This window comes from Bombina bombina, chromosome 4, assembly GCF_027579735.1.
Source record: "Bombina bombina isolate aBomBom1 chromosome 4, aBomBom1.pri, whole genome shotgun sequence".
NCBI classification, from domain to species: Eukaryota; Metazoa; Chordata; class Amphibia; order Anura; family Bombinatoridae; genus Bombina; species Bombina bombina.
Genome location: NC_069502.1, coordinates 941,550,224 through 941,569,767, shown reverse-complemented (window position 1 = coordinate 941,569,767; position 19,544 = coordinate 941,550,224). Strand labels below are relative to the sequence as shown.

Sequence of the window (19,544 nt, the reverse complement as noted above, 5' to 3'; positions counted from 1 at the left end):
AAGCCACAGTCGTGATGTTGTCCGACTGAAATCTGATGAACCTCATTGTCGCTAGCTGAGGCCAAGCCTGAAGAGCATTGAATATCGCTCTTAGTTCCAGAATGTTTATTGGAAGGAGTGACTCCTCCTGAGTCCACGATCCCTGAGCCTTCAGGGAGTTCCAGACTGCACCCCAACCTAGAAGGCTGGCATCTGTCGTTACAATTGTCCAATCTGGCCTGCGAAAGGTCATACCTTTGGACAGATGGACCCGAGATAGCCACCAGAGAAGAGAATCCCTGGTCTCTTGATCCAGATTTAGTAGAGGGGACAAATCTGTGTAATCCCCATTCCACTGACTGAGCATGCAGAGTTGCAGCGGTCTGAGATGTAGGCGTGCAAACGGCACTATGTCCATTGCCACTACCATTAAGCCGATTACTTCCATGCACTGAGCCACCGAAGGGCGAGGAATGGAATAAAGAACACGGCAGGAATTTAGAAGTTTTGATAACCTGGACTCCGTCAGGTAAATTTTCATTTCTACAGAATCTATCAGAGTCCCTAGGAAGGAAACTCTTGTGAGGGGGAATAGAGAACTCTTTTCCTCGTTCACCTTCCACCCATGCGACCTCAGAAATGCCAACACTATGTCCGTATGAGAGACTTGGCAATTTGGAAGTTTGACGCCTGTATCAGGATGTCGTCTAAATAAGGGGCCACTGCTATGCCCCACGGCCTTAGGACCGCCAGAAGCGACCCCAGAAGCTTTGTAAAAATTCTTGGGGCTGTAGTTAACCCAAAGGGAAGAGCTACAAACTGGTAATGCCTGTCTAGGAAGGCAAACCTGAGAAACCGATGATGATCTTTGTGTATCGGAATATGAAGATAAGCATCCTTTAAATCCACTGTAGTCATGTATTGACCCTCCTGGATCATAGGTAGGATGGTACGAATAGTCTCCATCTTGAATGATGGAACTCTGAGGAATTCGTTTATGATCTTTAGATCTAAAATTGGTCTGAAGGTTCCCTCTTTTTTGGGAACCACAAACAGATTTGAGTAAAATCCCTGTCCCTGTTCCTCCTTTGGAACTGGATGGATCACTCCCATAACTAGGAGGTCTTGTACACAGTGTAAGAATGCCTCTCTCTTTATCTGGTTTGCAGATAATTGTGAAAGGTGAAATCTCCCTTTTGGGGGGGAAGCCTTGAAGTCCAGAAGATATCCCTGGGATATAATTTCCAACGCCCAGGGATCCTGGACATCTCTTGCCCACGCCTGGGCGAAGAGCGAAAGTCTGCCCCCTACTAGATCCGTTACCGGATAGGGGGCCGTTCCTTCATGCTGTCTTAGAGGCAGCAGCAGGCTTTTTGGCCTGCTTACCCTTGTTCCAGGTCTGGTTAGGTCTCCAGACCGTCTTGGACTGAGCAAAAGTTCCCTCTTGTTTTGCATTAGAGGAAGTTGATGCCGTACCTGCCTTGAAGTTTCGAAAGGCACGAAAATTAGACTGTTTGGCCCTTGATTTGGACCTATCCTGAGGAAGGGCATGACCTTTTCCTCCAGTGATATCAGCAATAATCTCCTTCAAACCAGGCCCGAATAGGGTCTGCCCCTTGAAGGGAATGTTAAGCAGCTTAGACTTTGAAGTAACGTCAGCTGACCATGATTTAAGCCATAGCGCTCTACGCGCCTGGATAGCAAAACCAGAATTCTTAGCCGTTAGTTTAGTCAAATGAACAATGGCATCAGAAATAAAAGAATTGGCTAGCTTAAGTGCTCTAAGCTTGTCAAGTATGTCATCCAATGGAGTCTCTACCTGTAAAGCCTCTTCCAGAGACTCAAACCAGACCGCCGCAGCAGCAGTGACAGGAGCAATGCATGCAAGGGGCTGTAGGATAAAACCTTGTTGAATAAACATTTTCTTAAGGTAACCCTCTAACTTTTTATCCATTGGATCTAAGAAAGCACAACTGTCCTCGACAGGGATAGTAGTACGCTTTGCTAGAGTAGAAACTGCTCCCTCCACCTTAGGAACTGTCTGCCATAAGTCCCGTGTGGTGGCGTCTATTGGAAACATTTTTCTAAAAATAGGAGGCGGAGAGAACAGCACACCTGGTCTATCCCATTCCTTAGTAATAATTTCTGTAAACCTTTTAGGTATTGGAAAAACATCAGTGCACACCGGCACTGCATAGTATTTATCCAGTCTACACAATTTCTCTGGCACTGCAATTGGAACACAGTCATTCAGAGCAGCTAAAACCTCCCTGAGTAACACGCGGAGGTGTTCAAGCTTAAATCTAAATGTAGAGATATAAGAATCAGGTTGCATCATCTTCCCTGAGTCAGAAACATCACCCACAGAAAGAAGCTCTCCTTCTTCAGCTTCTGCATATTGTGAGGCAGTATCAGACATAGCTCTTAAAGCGTCAGTATGCTCTGTATTTCGTCTAACTCCAGAGCTATCTCGCTTTCCTCTAAATTCAGGTAGTCTGGCTAATACCGCTGACAGTGTATTATCCATGATTGCCGCCATGTCTTGTAAAGTAAACGCTATGGGCGCCCTAGATGTACTTGGCGCCATTTGAGCGTGAGTCCCTTAAGCGGGAGTCAAAGGGTCTGACACGTGGGGCGAGTTAGTCGGCATAACTTCCCCCTCGTCAGATTCCTCTGGTGATAAATTTTTTAAAGACAGAATATGATCTTTATTGCTTCAAGTGAAATCAGTACATTAGGTACACATTCTAAGAGGGGGTTCCACAATGGCTTTTAAACATAATGAACAAGGAGTTTCCTCTATGTCAGACATGTTTGTATAGACTAGCAATGAGACTAGCAAGCTTGGAAAACACTTTAAATCAAGTTAACAAGCAAATATAAGAAACGGTACTGTGCCTTTAAGAGAAACAAATTTTGTCAGAATTTGAAAACCAGTGAAAAAAGGCAGTAAATCAAACAAAATTTTTACAGTGTGTATAATAAGCTAACAGAGCATTGCACCCACTTGCAAATGGATGATTAACCCCTTAGTTCAAAAAACGGATCAAAAAAACGATATAGACGTTTTTTAACAGTCACACCAAACTGCCACAGCCTTGCTGTGGGCCTACCTTCCCCAACAAACGATTTTGGAAAGCCTAAGAGCCCTTTAGAGATGTCCTATAGCATTCAGGGGACTCCTGGAGGAAGCTGGATGTCTCAGTCTGTAAAAGTTACTGCGCAAAAAAGCGCTAAATTAGGCCCCTCCTACTCATAGTAACACAGTGGAAAGCCTCAGGAAACTGTTTCTAGGCAAATTTAAGCCAGCCATGTGGAAAAAACTAGGCCCCAATAAAGTTTTATCACCAAAGTATATATAAAAAACAGTGTATCCAGTCCACGGATCATCCATTACTTATGGGATATTCTCCTTCCCAACAGGAAGTTGCAAGAGGATCACCCACAGCAGAGCTGCTATATAGCTCCTCCCCTAACTGTCATATCCAGTCATTCGACCGAAAACAAACAGAGAAAGGAAAAACCATAGGGTGCAGTGGTGACTGTAGTTTAATTAAAATTTAGACCTGCCTTAAAAGGACAGGGCGGGCCGTGGACTGGATACACTACAAGAGAAATAAATTTATCAGGTAAGCATAAATTATGTTTTCTCTTGTTAAGTGTATCCAGTCCACGGATCATCCATTACTTATGGGATACCAATACCAAAGCTAAAGTACACGGATGATGGGAGGGACAAGGCAGGATTAAGCGGAAGGAACCACTGCCTGAAGAACCTTTCTCCCAAAAACAGCCTCCGAAGAAGCAAAAGTATCAAATTTGGAAAATTTGGAAAAAGTGTGAAGCGCAAACCAAGTCGCGGCCTTGCAAATCTGTTCAACAGAGGCCTCATTTTTAAAGGCCCAGGTGGAAGCCACAGCTCTAGTAGAATGAGCTGTAATCCTTTCAGGGGGCTGCTGTCCAGCAGTCTCATAGGCTAGGTGTATTATGCTCCGAAGCCAAAAGGAAAGAGAGGTTGCCGAAGCTTTTTGACCTCTCCTCTGTCCAGAGTAAACGACAAACAGGGTAGATGTTTGACGAAAATCTTTAGTAGCTTGTAAGTAAAACTTCAAGGCACTGACTACGTCCAGATTATGTAAAAGACGTTCCTTCTTTGAAGAAGGATTAGGACACAATGATGGAACAACAATCTCTTGATTGATATTCTTGTTAGAAACCACCTTAGGTAAAAACCCAGGTTTGGTATGCAGGACTACCTTATCTGCATGAAAAATCAGATAAGGAGAATCACATTGTAAGGCAGATAGCTCAGAGACTCTCCGAGCCGAGGAAATAGCCATCAAAAACAGAACTTTCCAAGATAAAAGTTTAATATCAATGGAATGAAGGGGTTCAAACGGAACTCCTTGAAGAACTTTAAGAACCAAGTTTAAGCTCCACGGGGGAGCAACAGGTTTAAACACAGGCCTAATTCTAACCAAAGCCTGGCAAAATGCCTGGACGTCTGGAACCTCTGCCAGACGCTTGTGCAAAAGAATAGACAGAGCAGAAATCTGTCCCTTTAAGGAACTATCTGATAATCCTTTGTCCAAGCCCTCTTGGAGAAAAGACAATATTCTAGGAATCCTAACCTTACTCCATGAGTAATTCTTGGATTCACACCAATAAAGATATTTACTCCATATCTTGTGGTAGATTTTCCTGGTAACAGGCTTTCGTGCCTGTATTAAAGTATCAATGACTGACTCAGAGAAGCCACGCTTTGATAGAATCAAGCGTTCAATCTCCATGCAGTCAGTCTCAGAGAAATTAGATTTGGAAGATTGAAAGGACCTTGTATCAGAAGGTCCTGTCTTAGAGGCAGAGTCCATGGTGGAAAGGATGACATGTCCACTAGGTCTGCATACCAAGTCCTGCGTGGCCACGCAGGTGCTATCAGAATCACTGATGCTCTCTCCTGTTTGATTTTGGCAATCAGTCGAGGGAGCAGAGGAAACGGTGGAAACACATAAGCCAGGTTGAAGAACCAAGGCGCTGCTAGAGCATCTATCAGCGTCGCTTCTGGGTCCCTGGACCTGGATCCGTAACAAGGAAGCTTGGCGTTCTGGCGAGACGCCATGAGATCCAACTCTGGTTTGCCCCAACGATGAATCAACTGAGCAAACACCTCCGGATGGAGTTCCCACTCCCCCGGATGGAAAGTCTGACGACTTAGAAAATCTGCCTCCCAGTTCTCCACGCCTGGGATATGGATTGCTGACAGGTGGCAAGAGTGGTACTCTGCCCAGCGAATTATTTTTGAGACTTATAACATCGCTAGGGAACTCCTGGTTCCCCCTTGATGGTTGATGTAAGCCACAGTCGTGATGTTGTCCGACTGAAATCTGATGAACCTCAGAGTTGCTAAATGAGGCCAAGCTAGAAGAGCATTGAATATCACTCTTAACTCCAGAATATTTATTGGAAGGAGTTTCTCCTCCTGAGTCCACTATCCCTGTGCCTTCAGGGAATTCCAGACTGCACCCCAACCTAGAAGGCTGGCATCTGTTGTTACAATTGTCCAATCTGGCCTGCGAAAGGTCATACCCTTGGACAGGTGTACCCGAGACAACCACCAGAGAAGAGAATCTCTGGTCTCTTGATCCAGATTTAGCAGAGGGGACAAATCTGTGTAATCCCCATTCCACTGACTCAGCATGCATAATTGCAGCGGTCTGAGATGAAGGCGCGCAAATGGCACTATGTCCATTGCCGCTACCATTAAGCCGATTACCTCCATACACTGAGCTACTGAAGGGCGCGGAATGGAGTGAAGAACATAGCAAGCATTTAGAAGTTTTGATAACCTGGACTCCGTCAGGTAAATTTTCATTTCTACAGAATCTATAAGAGTCCCTAAGAAGGAGACTCTTGTGAGTGGGGATAGAGAACTCTTTTCCTCGTTCACTTTCCACCCGTGCGACCTCAGAAATGCCAGAACTATCTCTGTATGAGACTTGGCAACTTGAAAGCTTGACGCCTGTATCAGGATGTCGTCTAGATACGGAGCCACCGCTATGCCTTGCGGTCTTAGAACCGCCAGAAGTGAGCCCAGAACTTTGTAAAGGGCGAAGAGAGAAAGTCTGCCCCATACTAGATCCGTCGCTGGTGGGGGGCCGTTCCTTCATGCTGTCTTAGAGGCAGCAGCAGGCTTTCTGGCCTGCCTGCCTTTGTTCCAGGACTGGTTAGGTTTCCAGGCCTGCTTAGATTGAGCAAAAGTTCCCTCTTGTTTTGAAGCGGAGGAAGTTGATGCTGCACCTGCCTTGAAATTTCGAAAGGCATGAAAATTAGACTGTTTGGCCTTTGCTTTGGCCCTGTCCTGAGGAAGGGTGTGACCCTTACCTCCAGTAATGTCAGCAATAATTTCCTTCAAACCAGGCCCGAATAAGGTCTGCCCCTTGAAAGGAATGTCGAGTAATTTAGACTTCGAAGTCACGTCAGCTGACCAGGATTTAAGCCATAGCGCCCTACGCGCTTGGATGGCGAATCCGGAATTCTTAGCCGTTAGTTTAGTCAAATGAACAATGGCATCAGAAACAAATGAGTTAGCTAGCTTAAAGTGTTCTAAGCTTGTCAATAATTTCAGTCAATGGAGCTGTATGGATGGCCTCTTCCAGGGCCTCAAACCAGAATGCCGCTGCGGCCGTGACAGGCGCAATGCATGCAAGGGGCTGTAAAATAAAACCTTGTTGAATAAACATTTTCTTAAGGTAACCCTCCAATTTTTTATCCATTGGATCTGAAAAAGCACAACTGTCCTCAACCGGGATAGTAGTACGCTTTGCTAAAGTAGAAACTGCTCCCTCCACCTTAGTGACCGTCTGCCATAAGTCCTGTGTAGTGGCGTCTATTGGAAACTTTTTTCTAAATATAGGAGGTGGGGAAAAAGGCACACCCGATCTATCCCACTCCTTGCTAATAATTTCTGTAAGCCTTTTAGGTATAGGAAAAACATCAGTACACACCGGTACCGCATAGTATTTATCCAGCCTACACAATTTCTCTGGTACTGCAACTGTGTTACAGTCATTCAGAGCAGCTAATACCTCCCCAAGCAACACACGGAGGTTCTCAAGCTTAAATTTAAAATTAGAAATCTCTGAATCAGGTTTCCCCGAATCAGAGATGTCACCCACAGACTGAAGCTCTCCGTCCTCATGATCTGCATATTGTGACGCAGTATAAGACATGGTCCTTACAGCATCTGCGCGCTCTGTATTTCTCCTAACCCCAGAGCAATCGCGCTTGCCTCTTAATTCAGGCAACCTGGATAATACCTCTGACAGGGTATTATTCATGATTGCAGCCATGTCCTGCAAGGTAATCGCTATGATATAATTGGCGCCATATTAGCGTGCATCCCCTGAGCGGGAGGCGAAAGGTCTGACACGTGGGGAGAGTTAGTCGGCATAACTTCCCCCTCGTCAGAATCTTCTGGTGATATTTCTTTTATAGTTAAAGACTGATCTTTACTGTTTAAGGTGAAATCAATACATTTAGTACACATTCTCCTATGGGGCTCCACCATGGCTTTCAAACATAATGAACAAGTAGTTTCCTCTGTGTCAGACATGTTTAAACAGACTAGCAATGAGACTAGCAAGCTTGGAAAACACTTTAAACAAGTTTACAAGCAATATAAAAAACGTTACTGCACCTTTAAGAAACACAAATTTTGTCAAAATTTGAAATAACAGTGAAAAAAGGCAGTTACACTAACGAAATTTTTACAGTGTATGTAACAAGATAGCAGAGCATTGCACCCACTTGCAAATGGATGATTAACCCCTTAATACCCAAAATGGAATAATAAAAGACAAAAACGTTTTTTTTTTTTGTTTGTTTGTTTTTTTAAACAGTCACAACAACTGCCACAGCTCTACTGTGGCTTTTTACCTCCCTCAAAAACGACTTTGAAGCCTTTTGAGCCCTCCAGAGATGTCCTGGATCATGCAGGAAGAAGCTGGATGTCTGTGTCAGTAATTTTAGCTACACAGAAAAGCACTAAAATAGGCCCTTCCCACTCATATTGCAACAGTGGAAAGCCTAAGGAAACTGTTACTAGGCAAAATTCAAGCCAGCCATGTGGAAAAAAACTAGGCCCCAATAAGTTTTATCACCAAATACATATAAAAACGATTAAACATGCCAGCAAACGTTTTATATTACATTTTTATAAGAGTATGCATCTCTATTAATAAGCCTGATACCAGTAGCTCTCACTGCATTTAAGGCTTTACTTACATTAGTTCGGTATCAGCAGCATTTTCTAGCAAATTCCATCCCTAGAAAAATATTAACTGCACATACCTTATTGCAGGAAAACCTGCACGCCATTCCCTCTCTGAAGTTACCTCACTCCTCAGAATATGTGAGAACAGCAAAGGATCTTAGTTACTTCTGCTAAGATCATAGAAAACGCAGGCAGATTCTTCTTCTAAATACTGCCTGAGATAAACAGTACACTCCGGCACCATTTAAAAATAACAAACTTTTGATTGAAGAATAAACTAAGTATAAAACACCACAGTCCTCTTACGACCTCCATCTTGGTTGAGGCTTGCAAGAGAATGACTGGGTATGACAGTTAGGGGAGGAGCTATATAGCAGCTCTGCTGTGGGTGATCCTCTTGCAACTTCCTGTTGGGAAGGAGAATATCCCATAAGTAATGGATGATCCGTGGACTGGATACACTTAACAAGAGAAACATTTAAACATGTCAGCAAACATTTTATATTGTAAATATAAAAGAGTATTACCTCAGAAAGTAAGCATGATACCAGTCGCTATTAAATCACTGTATTCAGGCTTACCTTACATAAATTTGGCATCAGCAGCATTTTCTAGCATTCACATCTTCTAGAAAAATCTTAACTGCACATACCTCATAGCAGGATAACCTGCACGCCATTCCCCCGCTGAAGTTCTCTCTCTTCAGTCATGTGTGAGAACAGCAATGGATCTTAGTTACAACCTGCTAAGATCATAGAAATCACAGGCAGATTCTTCTATTTTTCTGCCTGGAACAAAATAGTACAACTCCGGTACCATTTAAAAATAATAAACTTTTGATTGAAGTAAAATAACAGCTACATTTCACCACTTCTCTCTTACTACCTCCATGTTTGTTGAGAGTTCCAAGAGAATGACTGGATATAGCAGTTAGGGGAGGAGCTATATAGACAGCTCTGCTGTGGGTGTCCTCTTGCAACTTCATGTTGGGAATGAGAATATCCCACAAATAATGGATGATCCGTGGTCTGGATACACCTTACAAGAGAAACAGACATTTGTTCCCCAACCATAAGGTATAAACTCTAATTAAAATTAACTTAATATACAGTACATCCTACCCAGATCACCACCCCCTGGCGTGACGGTGGCACAATTCTGTGCTTTAGTTGAAATATACTAAGAATCTTCAAGAAAGTAGTTAATTAGCACTTGTATGATATACAAATGTTGAGACAATGAATTCACTTTGAAGGCCTGAATCTACATATGATGTCTGAAAAGGGACACTGGCAAATATGAAAATACTGGGAGTCAAAGTTTAGACAAATTGTCCATATAGTTTTATATAAATTAATATGTCCAGATTATATGAATAATATATATGAATCCAGGGGATACAATATACATTAAATATGAAGTAGAGTGAACAAATAGTTGTATTGGTGAATTTAAAATGTTTAAGAAACTGTTTCAGAATGAATAAATATCATTTTATTTTGTTTTTCAGACATCTCATGTACAAATAAGGTTCCAAATATGGCTAGTAGATACTGGTATATAAATACCTATGTAATGTGTGCCCTGCATCATATCATATAGTTTATGCACTCAATATTAAAGTGATATCCAGATATGCAATATTTGTAGTAAATAGAATAAGATCAGATACAAAAATATCTAATTGATCACTACAGAATTCCAGTTGCAGGTACGTATGGAATATGGAGAGGACTGGAAAATGTGGTGTACACTAAATATGGAATATACTGTAGTTATATAAAAATGGAATGATGCTCAAATATAGATATGGCTATATGATTTATTACATCTGACTGCTACTTACAGACTATATATAAATGATATAAAATAGTAGGAAATATATATCATATGTATGTGTATATATATATATATATATATTCTAAGTGTACCCACGTTTAGTCTCAAAAATACATGCTAAATTATATTAGATGGGCCATATACTGAACAAATAGTTTATTAAAGCTGGGAAATTATAGATGTATTAAATGTACATTTCTATAAAGATATAAATATATCTTTAAACAGTTAATATATTTGACAAATGAAACTACATTCCTACTCCTGTTCCCCCGGTGTTCAATATGAGAATTGCAGCCAAGGAAATACCATCATGGGGATTGGATAACCAAATTGCAATTCCCCAGTAACCTATGAGAGGTGAGCTCTGACTCAAAGGGCGTATCCAGATTGAAGGAGTGATTTATCACTGATATAACCTGCCACACTATGCAAGAAAGGAGCAGACTCACTTTGTAAAACAGAGATACACACCGTTTGGGCCTACTTTCTCTGAATCCTGGCTGGAAAATGCTCTTTGGACAAGAGAGATACTCTATGACCTGTACATAATTCTGTTATTTACTAACTTATAACAAATTTATTATCCCAGATAGTTTAGTGGGAGTGCATGACTCTGGTTGTGATAAATACATTCATTATAAGCTAAAACTGCTGTATAGACACCAGATATCCCAGTGCCTAGGGCAGCACAAAGACTAGATACACCATTAAATATAGCTCATTGCAAATGTCTGAATTCAGCTTGTTTGTATTGGGTATTAGAGAAGTGCATTCGGGAATTTCGTTCACTTCTGATTGCAGAAGTAGGTTATTTTCAGAGCCAAATATCCTATTGTGCAAGTGAAACAAATTAAGATATGTGCAAATCCAGATCTTAGTGTGTTTCACTTGCAGAAGAAGATATTCGGCTCAGAAAAGAGCCAAATACCAAAAATAGCCTCCTACTACCGCATTCGGGTATTTTGGCCAATATTTTTAAAATTCTAAAATTTCAGTTAAGTTTTTGAAATCAAGCAGGCAAGGCAAACCAAAGTAGCACCTGTACCTGCCAGTTTGATTGGAAAATTGGTCACAATTGTAACCCAAATGTCATAATCACTTGTGCCCAAATTCTCACTTGCACATACTCACTTGTGATACGATCAGAAAGAACACTAACTTCCTCAGTACTGAGACGCCCCCCAAGTAAGACATCGCATCCCTCTGCTGCTAAGCGGTTGGCCATGACTGGCGCATTTCCTCCAAGAGCCCAGCGCATTTCAGAGAGGCTTTTGGAGGTATCCACAAGCTTTCGGAATAAAGTCTCATTCGATACATATCTCCTGAAAAAAAGCAATTAAAAATGGCTCATCTTCTCATTCATATCATTAAAACATTTAAGAACACTATTATATTTAAATACATTTAAAGGGACAGTCTACACCAAAATTGTTATTGTTTAAAAAGATAGATAATCCCTTTATTACCCATTCCCCAGTTTAGCATAACCTACAATATTATTATATATATATATATATATATATATATATATATATATATATATATATATACACACACACACACATACACACACATATACATACACTTTTTACATCTGTGATTACCTTGTATTCAAGCCTCTGCAGACTGCCCATTATGTCAGTTCTTTTGACAGACATGCATTTTAGCCAGTGTGGGCTCATAAATAACTCCACGGTAGTGAGCACAATGTTACCTATATGACACATATGAACTAGCAGTGTCTAACTGTGAAAAACTGTCAAAATGAACTGAGATAAGAGGCGGCCTCGAAGGGCTTAGAAATTAGCATATGAGCCTATATTAAGGTTTCAAGAAATAATACCAAGAGAGTAAAACAAATTTGATGATAAAAGTTTAACCCCTTACGGACCGGGTATTTCAGACAAAAATTTCCTTAAAAGACCAGAGCATTTTGCCATCACTACATTTAAACAGAAATAGAGCCTTTATTTTATATTTACCTATCAAAACTATATATTTTTTTTTAGTAGACAACCCAAAGTATTGATCTAGACCCATATTGGTATATTTCATGCCACCATTTCACCGCCAAATGCGATCAAATAAAAAAAAAATGTTACCTTTTTCACAAACTTTAGGTTTCTCACTGAAATTATTTACAAACAGCACAAATGGCACAAATGGTTGTAAATGCTTCTCTGAGATCCCCTTTGTTCAGAAATAGCAAACATATATGGCTTTGGCATTACTTTTTGATAATTAGAATGCCGCTAAATGCAGCTGTGCATAATACTTGTATTATGCCCAGAAGTGAATGGGTTAATTAGGTGGCTTGTAGGGTTAATTCTAGCTTTAGTGTAAAGATTACCCTCCCACCTGACACATCCCACTGCCTGATCCCTCCCTAATCCCTCTCAAACAGCTATCTTCCCTCTCCCACTCCACAATGGTCACCCTAATCTGCCAGTACTAAAATGAAAGTTTTTTTTAAAAATATTTTTTTTTCGTGGGGCGTGCAGAAATAGCGCAATCTCGCTAGTTTTAGCAAGATGGCGACAGATAGGGGCCCAGGACAGCAGCGTCGTACGGCACCAAAAATTAGAGGGAGGTGCCTGAAATGTACATATAAATGTATTTAATGTTTTATCTATTTAACTGTTTTAGACATTAAAGGAAAAATAATCATTATTAGCATCAATAAACACAAATTTAAAAATATTGGTGATTTCCCTTATCTGTGTAATTATGCCTCTTACTCTGAAGCTGCGCCCGGCGGGAAGAAGTAGGCAAAGCTCTCCGCCAGTTGGGTCTCTGTCTCAATAAAGTTGTGATGAACAGGGTTGTAGCTGGGTTTAATGCCGGCCTCATGCAGGAGTGACACTCCATCTACTATTATATCCAGACAGCCTCCAAAACCTTAACAGAAAAAAAAGAAAAACAGTTTGTGCAATTAATCCAGTATTAATATTGCCATAATGCATTATTAAAAAGCATAACTTTATTAGGATAAGATTGAAGGTTGACAAATGTATATGCAAAGTAAGAGACACACACATATGTATATAAACATTAGGAGATATGCCATCATGGCCTCTAGCTTACTGAAAAAAAGATTACGAGTTTTGCGTTATGAGTGAAAAATCCTCATAACGCTGCTTTTTCACTACCGCTGCTATTACGAGTCTTGTAGGTACAGCTGTACCGCACACCTTTTTGGCCATAACGCAACGTAACTACTGCACCTTTCAAAAAGTCCTTTTTCAATGGGACTTCCATAGCGCCAGTATTACGAGTTTTGCCTGGGAGGCCAAAAAGTGAGCGGTACAGCCTATACCGGCAAGATTCGTACCGCCATCTAAAGTCAGTAGTTATGAGTTTTACGCTACAAAGCTGTAGCATAAAACTCATAACTAAAGTGTTACAAAGTACACTAACACCCATAAACTACCTATTAACCCCTAAACCGCCGCACTCCCAGATCGCAAACACTAGTTAAATATTATTAACCCCTAATCTGCTGCCCCCAACGTCTCCACCGCCTACATACACTTATTAACCCCTAAACCTCTGGCCTCCCACATCACTAACACTAAATAAATATATTAACTCCTAAACCTACTCCTAAGTCTAACCCTAACACCCCTAACTTTAATATAATTAAAATAAATCTAAATAAAAATTACTATCATTAACTAAATAATTCCTATTTAAAACTAAATATACTATAAAATAAACCCTAAGCTAGCTACAATATAACTAATAGTTACATTGTAGCTATCTTAGGTTTTATTTTTATTTCACAGCTAAGTTTGTATTTATTTTAACTAGGTAGACTAGTTAGAGTAAATAGTTATTAACTATTGACTAACTACCTAGTTAAAATAAATACAAAGTTACCTGTAAAATAAAACCTAACCTGCCTCACACTAACACCTAACATTACACTAAAATTAAATAAATTACATTAATTAAATACAATTAACTAAATTACAACAAAAAAATACACACTAAATTACACAAAATAAAAAAGAAATTATCAAATATTTAAACTAATTACACCTAATCGAATAGCCCTATCAAAATAAAAAAGCCCCCCCAAAATAATCAGAATTTAAGGGTAAAAAATCCTATTGGCTGATGCCAATAGAATGTGAGCTCAATCCGATTGGCTGATTGTATCAGCCAATAGGATTGAAGCTCAATGCTATTGGCTGATTGCATCAGCCAATAGGATTTTTTACCCTTTAATTCCGATAGAATTTTATGAGGCAATCAGCCAATTGGAATTCAAGGGACGCCATCTTGGATGACGTCATTTAAAGGAAAGAAGAGGATGCTCCGCGCCGGATGTCTTGAAGATGGAGCTGCTCCGCGTCAGAAGGATGAAGATAGAAGATGCCGTCTGGATGAAGACTTCTGCCCGCCTGGAGCACGACTTCTTGCCGCATGGATGAAGACTTCTCCCGGCTTTGTTGAGGACTTCTTGGCACTTGGATGAAGACTTCTCCCGGCTGGATGAGGATGGATGTCCGGTCTTCAAAAACTGTAAGTGGATCTTCAGGGGTTAGTGTTAGGTTTTTTTAAGGGTTTCTTGGGTGGGTTTTATTTTTAGATTAGGGACTTTGGGCAACGAAAAAGAGCTAAATGCTTTTTTAAGGGCAATGCCCATCCAAATGCCCTTTTCAGGGCAATGGGGAGCTTAGGTTTTTTTAGATAGGATTTTATTTGGGGGGTTTGGTTGTGTAGGTGGTGGATTTTACTGTTGGGGGGTTGTTTGTATTTTTTTTTACAGGTAAAAGAGCTGATCTCTATGGGGCAATGCCCCGCAAAAGGCCCTTTTAAGGGCTATTGGCAGTTTAGTTTAGGCTAGGTTTTTTTTTTATTTTGGGGGGGCTTTTTTATTTTGATAGGGCTATTAGATTAGGTGTAATTAGTTTAAATATTTGATCATTTCTTTTGTGTAATTTAGAGTTTATTTTTTATTTTATTTAGTTAATTGTATTTAATTAATGTAATTTATTTAATTTTAGTGTAATGTTAGGTGTTAGAGTGAGGCAGAATAGGTTTTATTTTACAGGTAACTTTGTATTTATTTTAACTAGGTAGTTAGTAAATAGTTAATAACTATTTACTAACTAGTCTACCTAGTTAAAATAAATACAAACTAGAAACCAGAATATGAAAATAAATACAAACTTACCTGTAAAATAAAAATAAAACCTAAGCTAGTTACAATGTAACTATTAGTTATATTGTAGCTAGCTTAGGGTTTATTTTACAGGTAAGTATTTAGTCTAAAATAGGTATTATTTAGGTAACAATAGTCATTTTTATTTAGATTTATTTTAATTATATTAAAGTTAGGGGTGTAAAGGTTAGACTTAGGGTTAGGTGTTAATATATTTATTTAGTGTTAGTGTTATGGGAAGCCAGAGTTTTAGGGGTTAATAACTTTAGTATAGTGGCGGCGACGTTGGGAGCGGCAGATTAGGGGTTAATAAGTGTAGGTAGGTGTTTGTGATGTCGGGGGCGGCAGATTAGGGGTTAATAAGTGTAATGTAGGTGTCAGCGATGTCGGGGGCGGCAATTTGCAAATTAGGGGTGTTTAGACTCAGGGTTTATGTTAGGTTTAAACATAAATTTTCTTTCCCCATAGGAATCAATGGGGCTGCGTTACGGAGCTTTGCGCTCCTTTATTGCAGGTGTTAGGCTTTTTTTTTTAGCCGGCTCTCCCCATCGATGTCTATGGGGAAATCGTGCACAAGCACGTAAAACCAGCTCAAAGCAGCGCTGGTTTTTGTGTGCGGTATAGAGCTCAGCGCTGCCATATTGCCTGCAAACGCAGGTTTTTGCAAAATCTGTAATAGCAGCGCTATTAAAGGTGAGCGGTGGAAAAAACTCGCAAGTTATTACCGAGCCACTCATAACGCAAAACTCGTAATCTGGCCGTGTATTTGTTAACCGTTATGTATTTCAAACGATACCGTTCAATTTAGGAGTTTAACCGCTTGCGCCATTTGGATGTAGGTACTAAGTCACATAGTATTTTACCCAGAGTACTGTGTTGACCTAGTACCTACATCCAACACTATCGTGCAGGTTGAGGTCCTGCTATCAGCTTTGACAGTGGAAGTCGCAACTGAAGGACAGAAGGCATCTGAAACCAGATCGCTGATACAGACAGTGGCAGAGTAAGGAAAGCACACTGTTGTCAAAGAGATGAAAAACTATATAAAAAAAGTAATTATTAGAAATATAACTTTTTTAATGAGAGTCTGTTGAAGGCTGTAGTCTGTATTGCATTATGGATCCATAGGGGAGCTGAGATCATCATCAGATGTAGATACTGCAGAATACAAGTCCCTGGTGGATGCTTGAGCTGAAGTTATTGCTGCAATGCATGTGGCAAGCAGGAGGAAAGCAGAGAGCACAAGAAGGGATGTTTTATTAAAAATGTGTTGCTGTGGGATATTGTACAGACTGGGCTGTAACCCTTTGTGCACCTGTATTGATTTGCTTGCATATAAGTTTAGTAAAGAGTATGTGAAAGCAAAACAGGTGAGCTGCTGTAATGAGCAAGCAGTCCTAGGGACTGATCATTTATCTAAGAACTCTCGTCAGCACTGTGAGGTCCCTCAAAAAATGTTATAAAGCCAAATTTTACTTTGAGAGCTATTTATCCAGCTGTGCAGGGTTCTGGATGTGAAGGAGATACTGATAAATTACAATATAATCCTAAAAAAAGCCCCCAGAGTTTCTGTGCAATTTCTCTCCCTGCCAGCGAGTTTTTATTTTTTTATCCCTTTTTTTATGTCCCTAATCTTGATGATCTCCTCTGAAGCTGTACAGAGGTATAGAGTATGCTGGTGTGACATAAACAACCTGCACAACTGTAGAATACCAGAACAGGAGAGTTGTAGAAATAGATGGAAACATTACAGCATGCCCTCTAGTGGCCAAAATATGGAAATGAGAGCTTGAATTGGATCTAGACTAGAGGAGAAAAAGTGACTATGGAAGAGTTCAGCATTCTAGATAGTACTGACTGTTGTTATTCATTATTTATCTCTGCTTCCAACAGCATGCAGAAGATATATTGGAAACTCCTGCACAGTACTTGCTGTTAGGGGAAATAGGGCTGGATACAACGTGCCAGTTGTGCAATGCTCATCCCAGGTACTTAACCTACACGGAATGCACTATTAGAGTGTTTGGAAAGAGGACACCCACTAGATAAGGGGAACACACCCATGGGAAAGGTATGTAGCAAGACTCTGTACCAGACTAGACCCTGTTCATAAAAGTAGAAAAAGGGGGTGCTTAGCAACATCCAGATAACGCACGCTTGGACCCTCATAACAGAAAAGGGTCAGATGTATATTTGAATAAAGACAAGACAGGGCCTTGTAGAAAACAGAGAGGGGTCGGAGAGGTGAGTTTGAGGATAAAATAATCAATCTGGTAGTCCGAGAAAGAGAAGGTGAGCAGGATGCAGCCTTTTCCAATATACAATTAACAAACAGGTTAGTGAACAGGTATAGGTAGTTCCTGTGAAATAGTTTGTAAAACATTCCATCTTTGCCTAATTATTCCAAGTGCCAGTGGTATTCTGTACAGCTACAGTATAAAGTTCACCAGTTAAACCCTGTTTTTCAGGTGCTTTTAACTTTCAATTTGTTAACAAATTCGTTTGAAATTTGCCTGGAGGGTAAAGAGTACCTGCAGCAGTTTCCTATAAACCAACTGTAAGAAAGCATCACCTGCTTTATGTGCTGTCATACTGAACCTACAGAACAATCCCTTTGACATATAACCCCTGTTGGATTACAAACCCTCACAGTATCTTAAATAAATAAGAAGTTGATTGCAACATTTTATTACTGCCCAGCCCATGTTTTCCCCATAATAACTTTAACAGACATAAAAGGGATGTGAGATATAGGTTTGTGCATCACTTGCAGTGTCTTGAACGTACATTTGTATACATAAAAAGATTATTTGTGCTGCCACTGTCATTGTTCACTTTGTTATGTTTATAGTAAGGGCAAAGGTATTACACCAAAAACAAGCAAAATAAATCACTCATGTATATTGCAATGTTGTTTCATTTTCATTCATTTATGGAAAACTACATTTTCAGTTTATTGTCCCTATAAAAAGAACATTAGATGCTAGATGTATCATATTCAAAGGAAATATTAGCCAAGGAGAATTATGCAGATTTGTTTTAAATAGTTTCAAACGGTTTGAGCAATGGCACTACAATTGGACAAACTCCCCAATATATACACAATGGTTGATTGTAATTAGTAACAACTTAGTGTTCCAGTGATATTAGAGGGAGGGGGTGCTCTGCACGAAAAATACATCTAAGCCAAATGTGGAAGTAAGAAAGAAACTTCCACGAAAGAATGCGGTATCAGTACTCACTGTCCTGACCAACAGGCGGAGTTTAAATTACCAATGTTAAAACATAACCTTTATTAAATAATATTTTTTACTATTATTTAATACATTGGTAATTTAAACTCCACCTGTTGGTCAGGACAGCGAGTGCTGATACCGCATTCTTTCGTGGAAGTTTCTTTCTTACTTCCACATTTGGCTTAATTGTTTTAAATAGTTGTTGAAATATTAAAGAAATTAGTGTAAAATGTTTAGTCTCAGTAAAGTAATGAGTGGCACCATGTTGCAAGCTAGGTTTCCCTATGTTTAAGTGTACTAATCACATCTGCTGCTAGAGTAACAATATCAGTGCCTAACAGTGTACTGCCCCCCCTTTTAATATGTATCCACTTTACTTGCTTGAGTGTATTACATTGTTTAAAAATAGCCCAATTACCTTTATTACATTATTTAAAATGGCTGCTTTTGTCTGTTGAAACTGTCACCTATACTGAAAATTTCAGGAGAACAGTAGTGGCTACAGAAAAACTATGTAAACAACATGGTTGAAGAAATCACAATCCTGTGGGGGGAGGGGTACACAAAATATCCAAACAAATGTAGCATGAAATTTAGAGAAAACGACTGAATAATGACACTCATCAGTATTCATTTGTTTCCTTTAAATAGTTAAAATATTTACCTTTAGCGCACTAGAGAGCAGAGCTAACCCCAAACCTTCTTCACCCAGCCCCAGGGCACACTAATAGGAAGATTAGAGTGGCAGTCCCAGGGCCCACAGTAAAGGACCTAAGAGAGCCGTCATGCTAAGCCTCTGATTGGCACGGCCGGGGCTCTGTGAAGAGGATGGGATTAGCATAGTTCTCCAGTGCCCTGAAGGTAAGTATTTTAACTATTTAAAGGAAATTAATGAATACTGACAAATTCGTCATTCACTCGTTTTCTTTATATTTCGTGCTGCATTCGTTTGGATATGCGTTTCATAAAAACTAGACAAATACCCGTGTTTTGTTAACGAATGTGCATTTGTATCAAAAACAAATAAAAATGTATAAGATTTTCC

The 19,544-nt window shown here is 39.9% G+C and overlaps 1 protein-coding gene across 1 annotated transcript in view; it reads right to left on the bottom strand.

The window, feature by feature from the left end:
• Window positions 1-19,544, bottom strand: part of LOC128657557 (ADP-dependent glucokinase) — an 86,073-nt gene that overhangs the window by 37,407 nt on the left and 29,122 nt on the right. The window contains exons 3-4 of the mRNA XM_053711933.1: window positions 12,832-12,991; window positions 11,225-11,415 (exon numbers count right to left, since the gene is read on the bottom strand). Coding sequence (XP_053567908.1) covers window positions 11,225-11,415; window positions 12,832-12,991 — 351 coding nt within the window. The remainder of the gene's footprint in view (window positions 1-11,224; window positions 11,416-12,831; window positions 12,992-19,544) is intronic.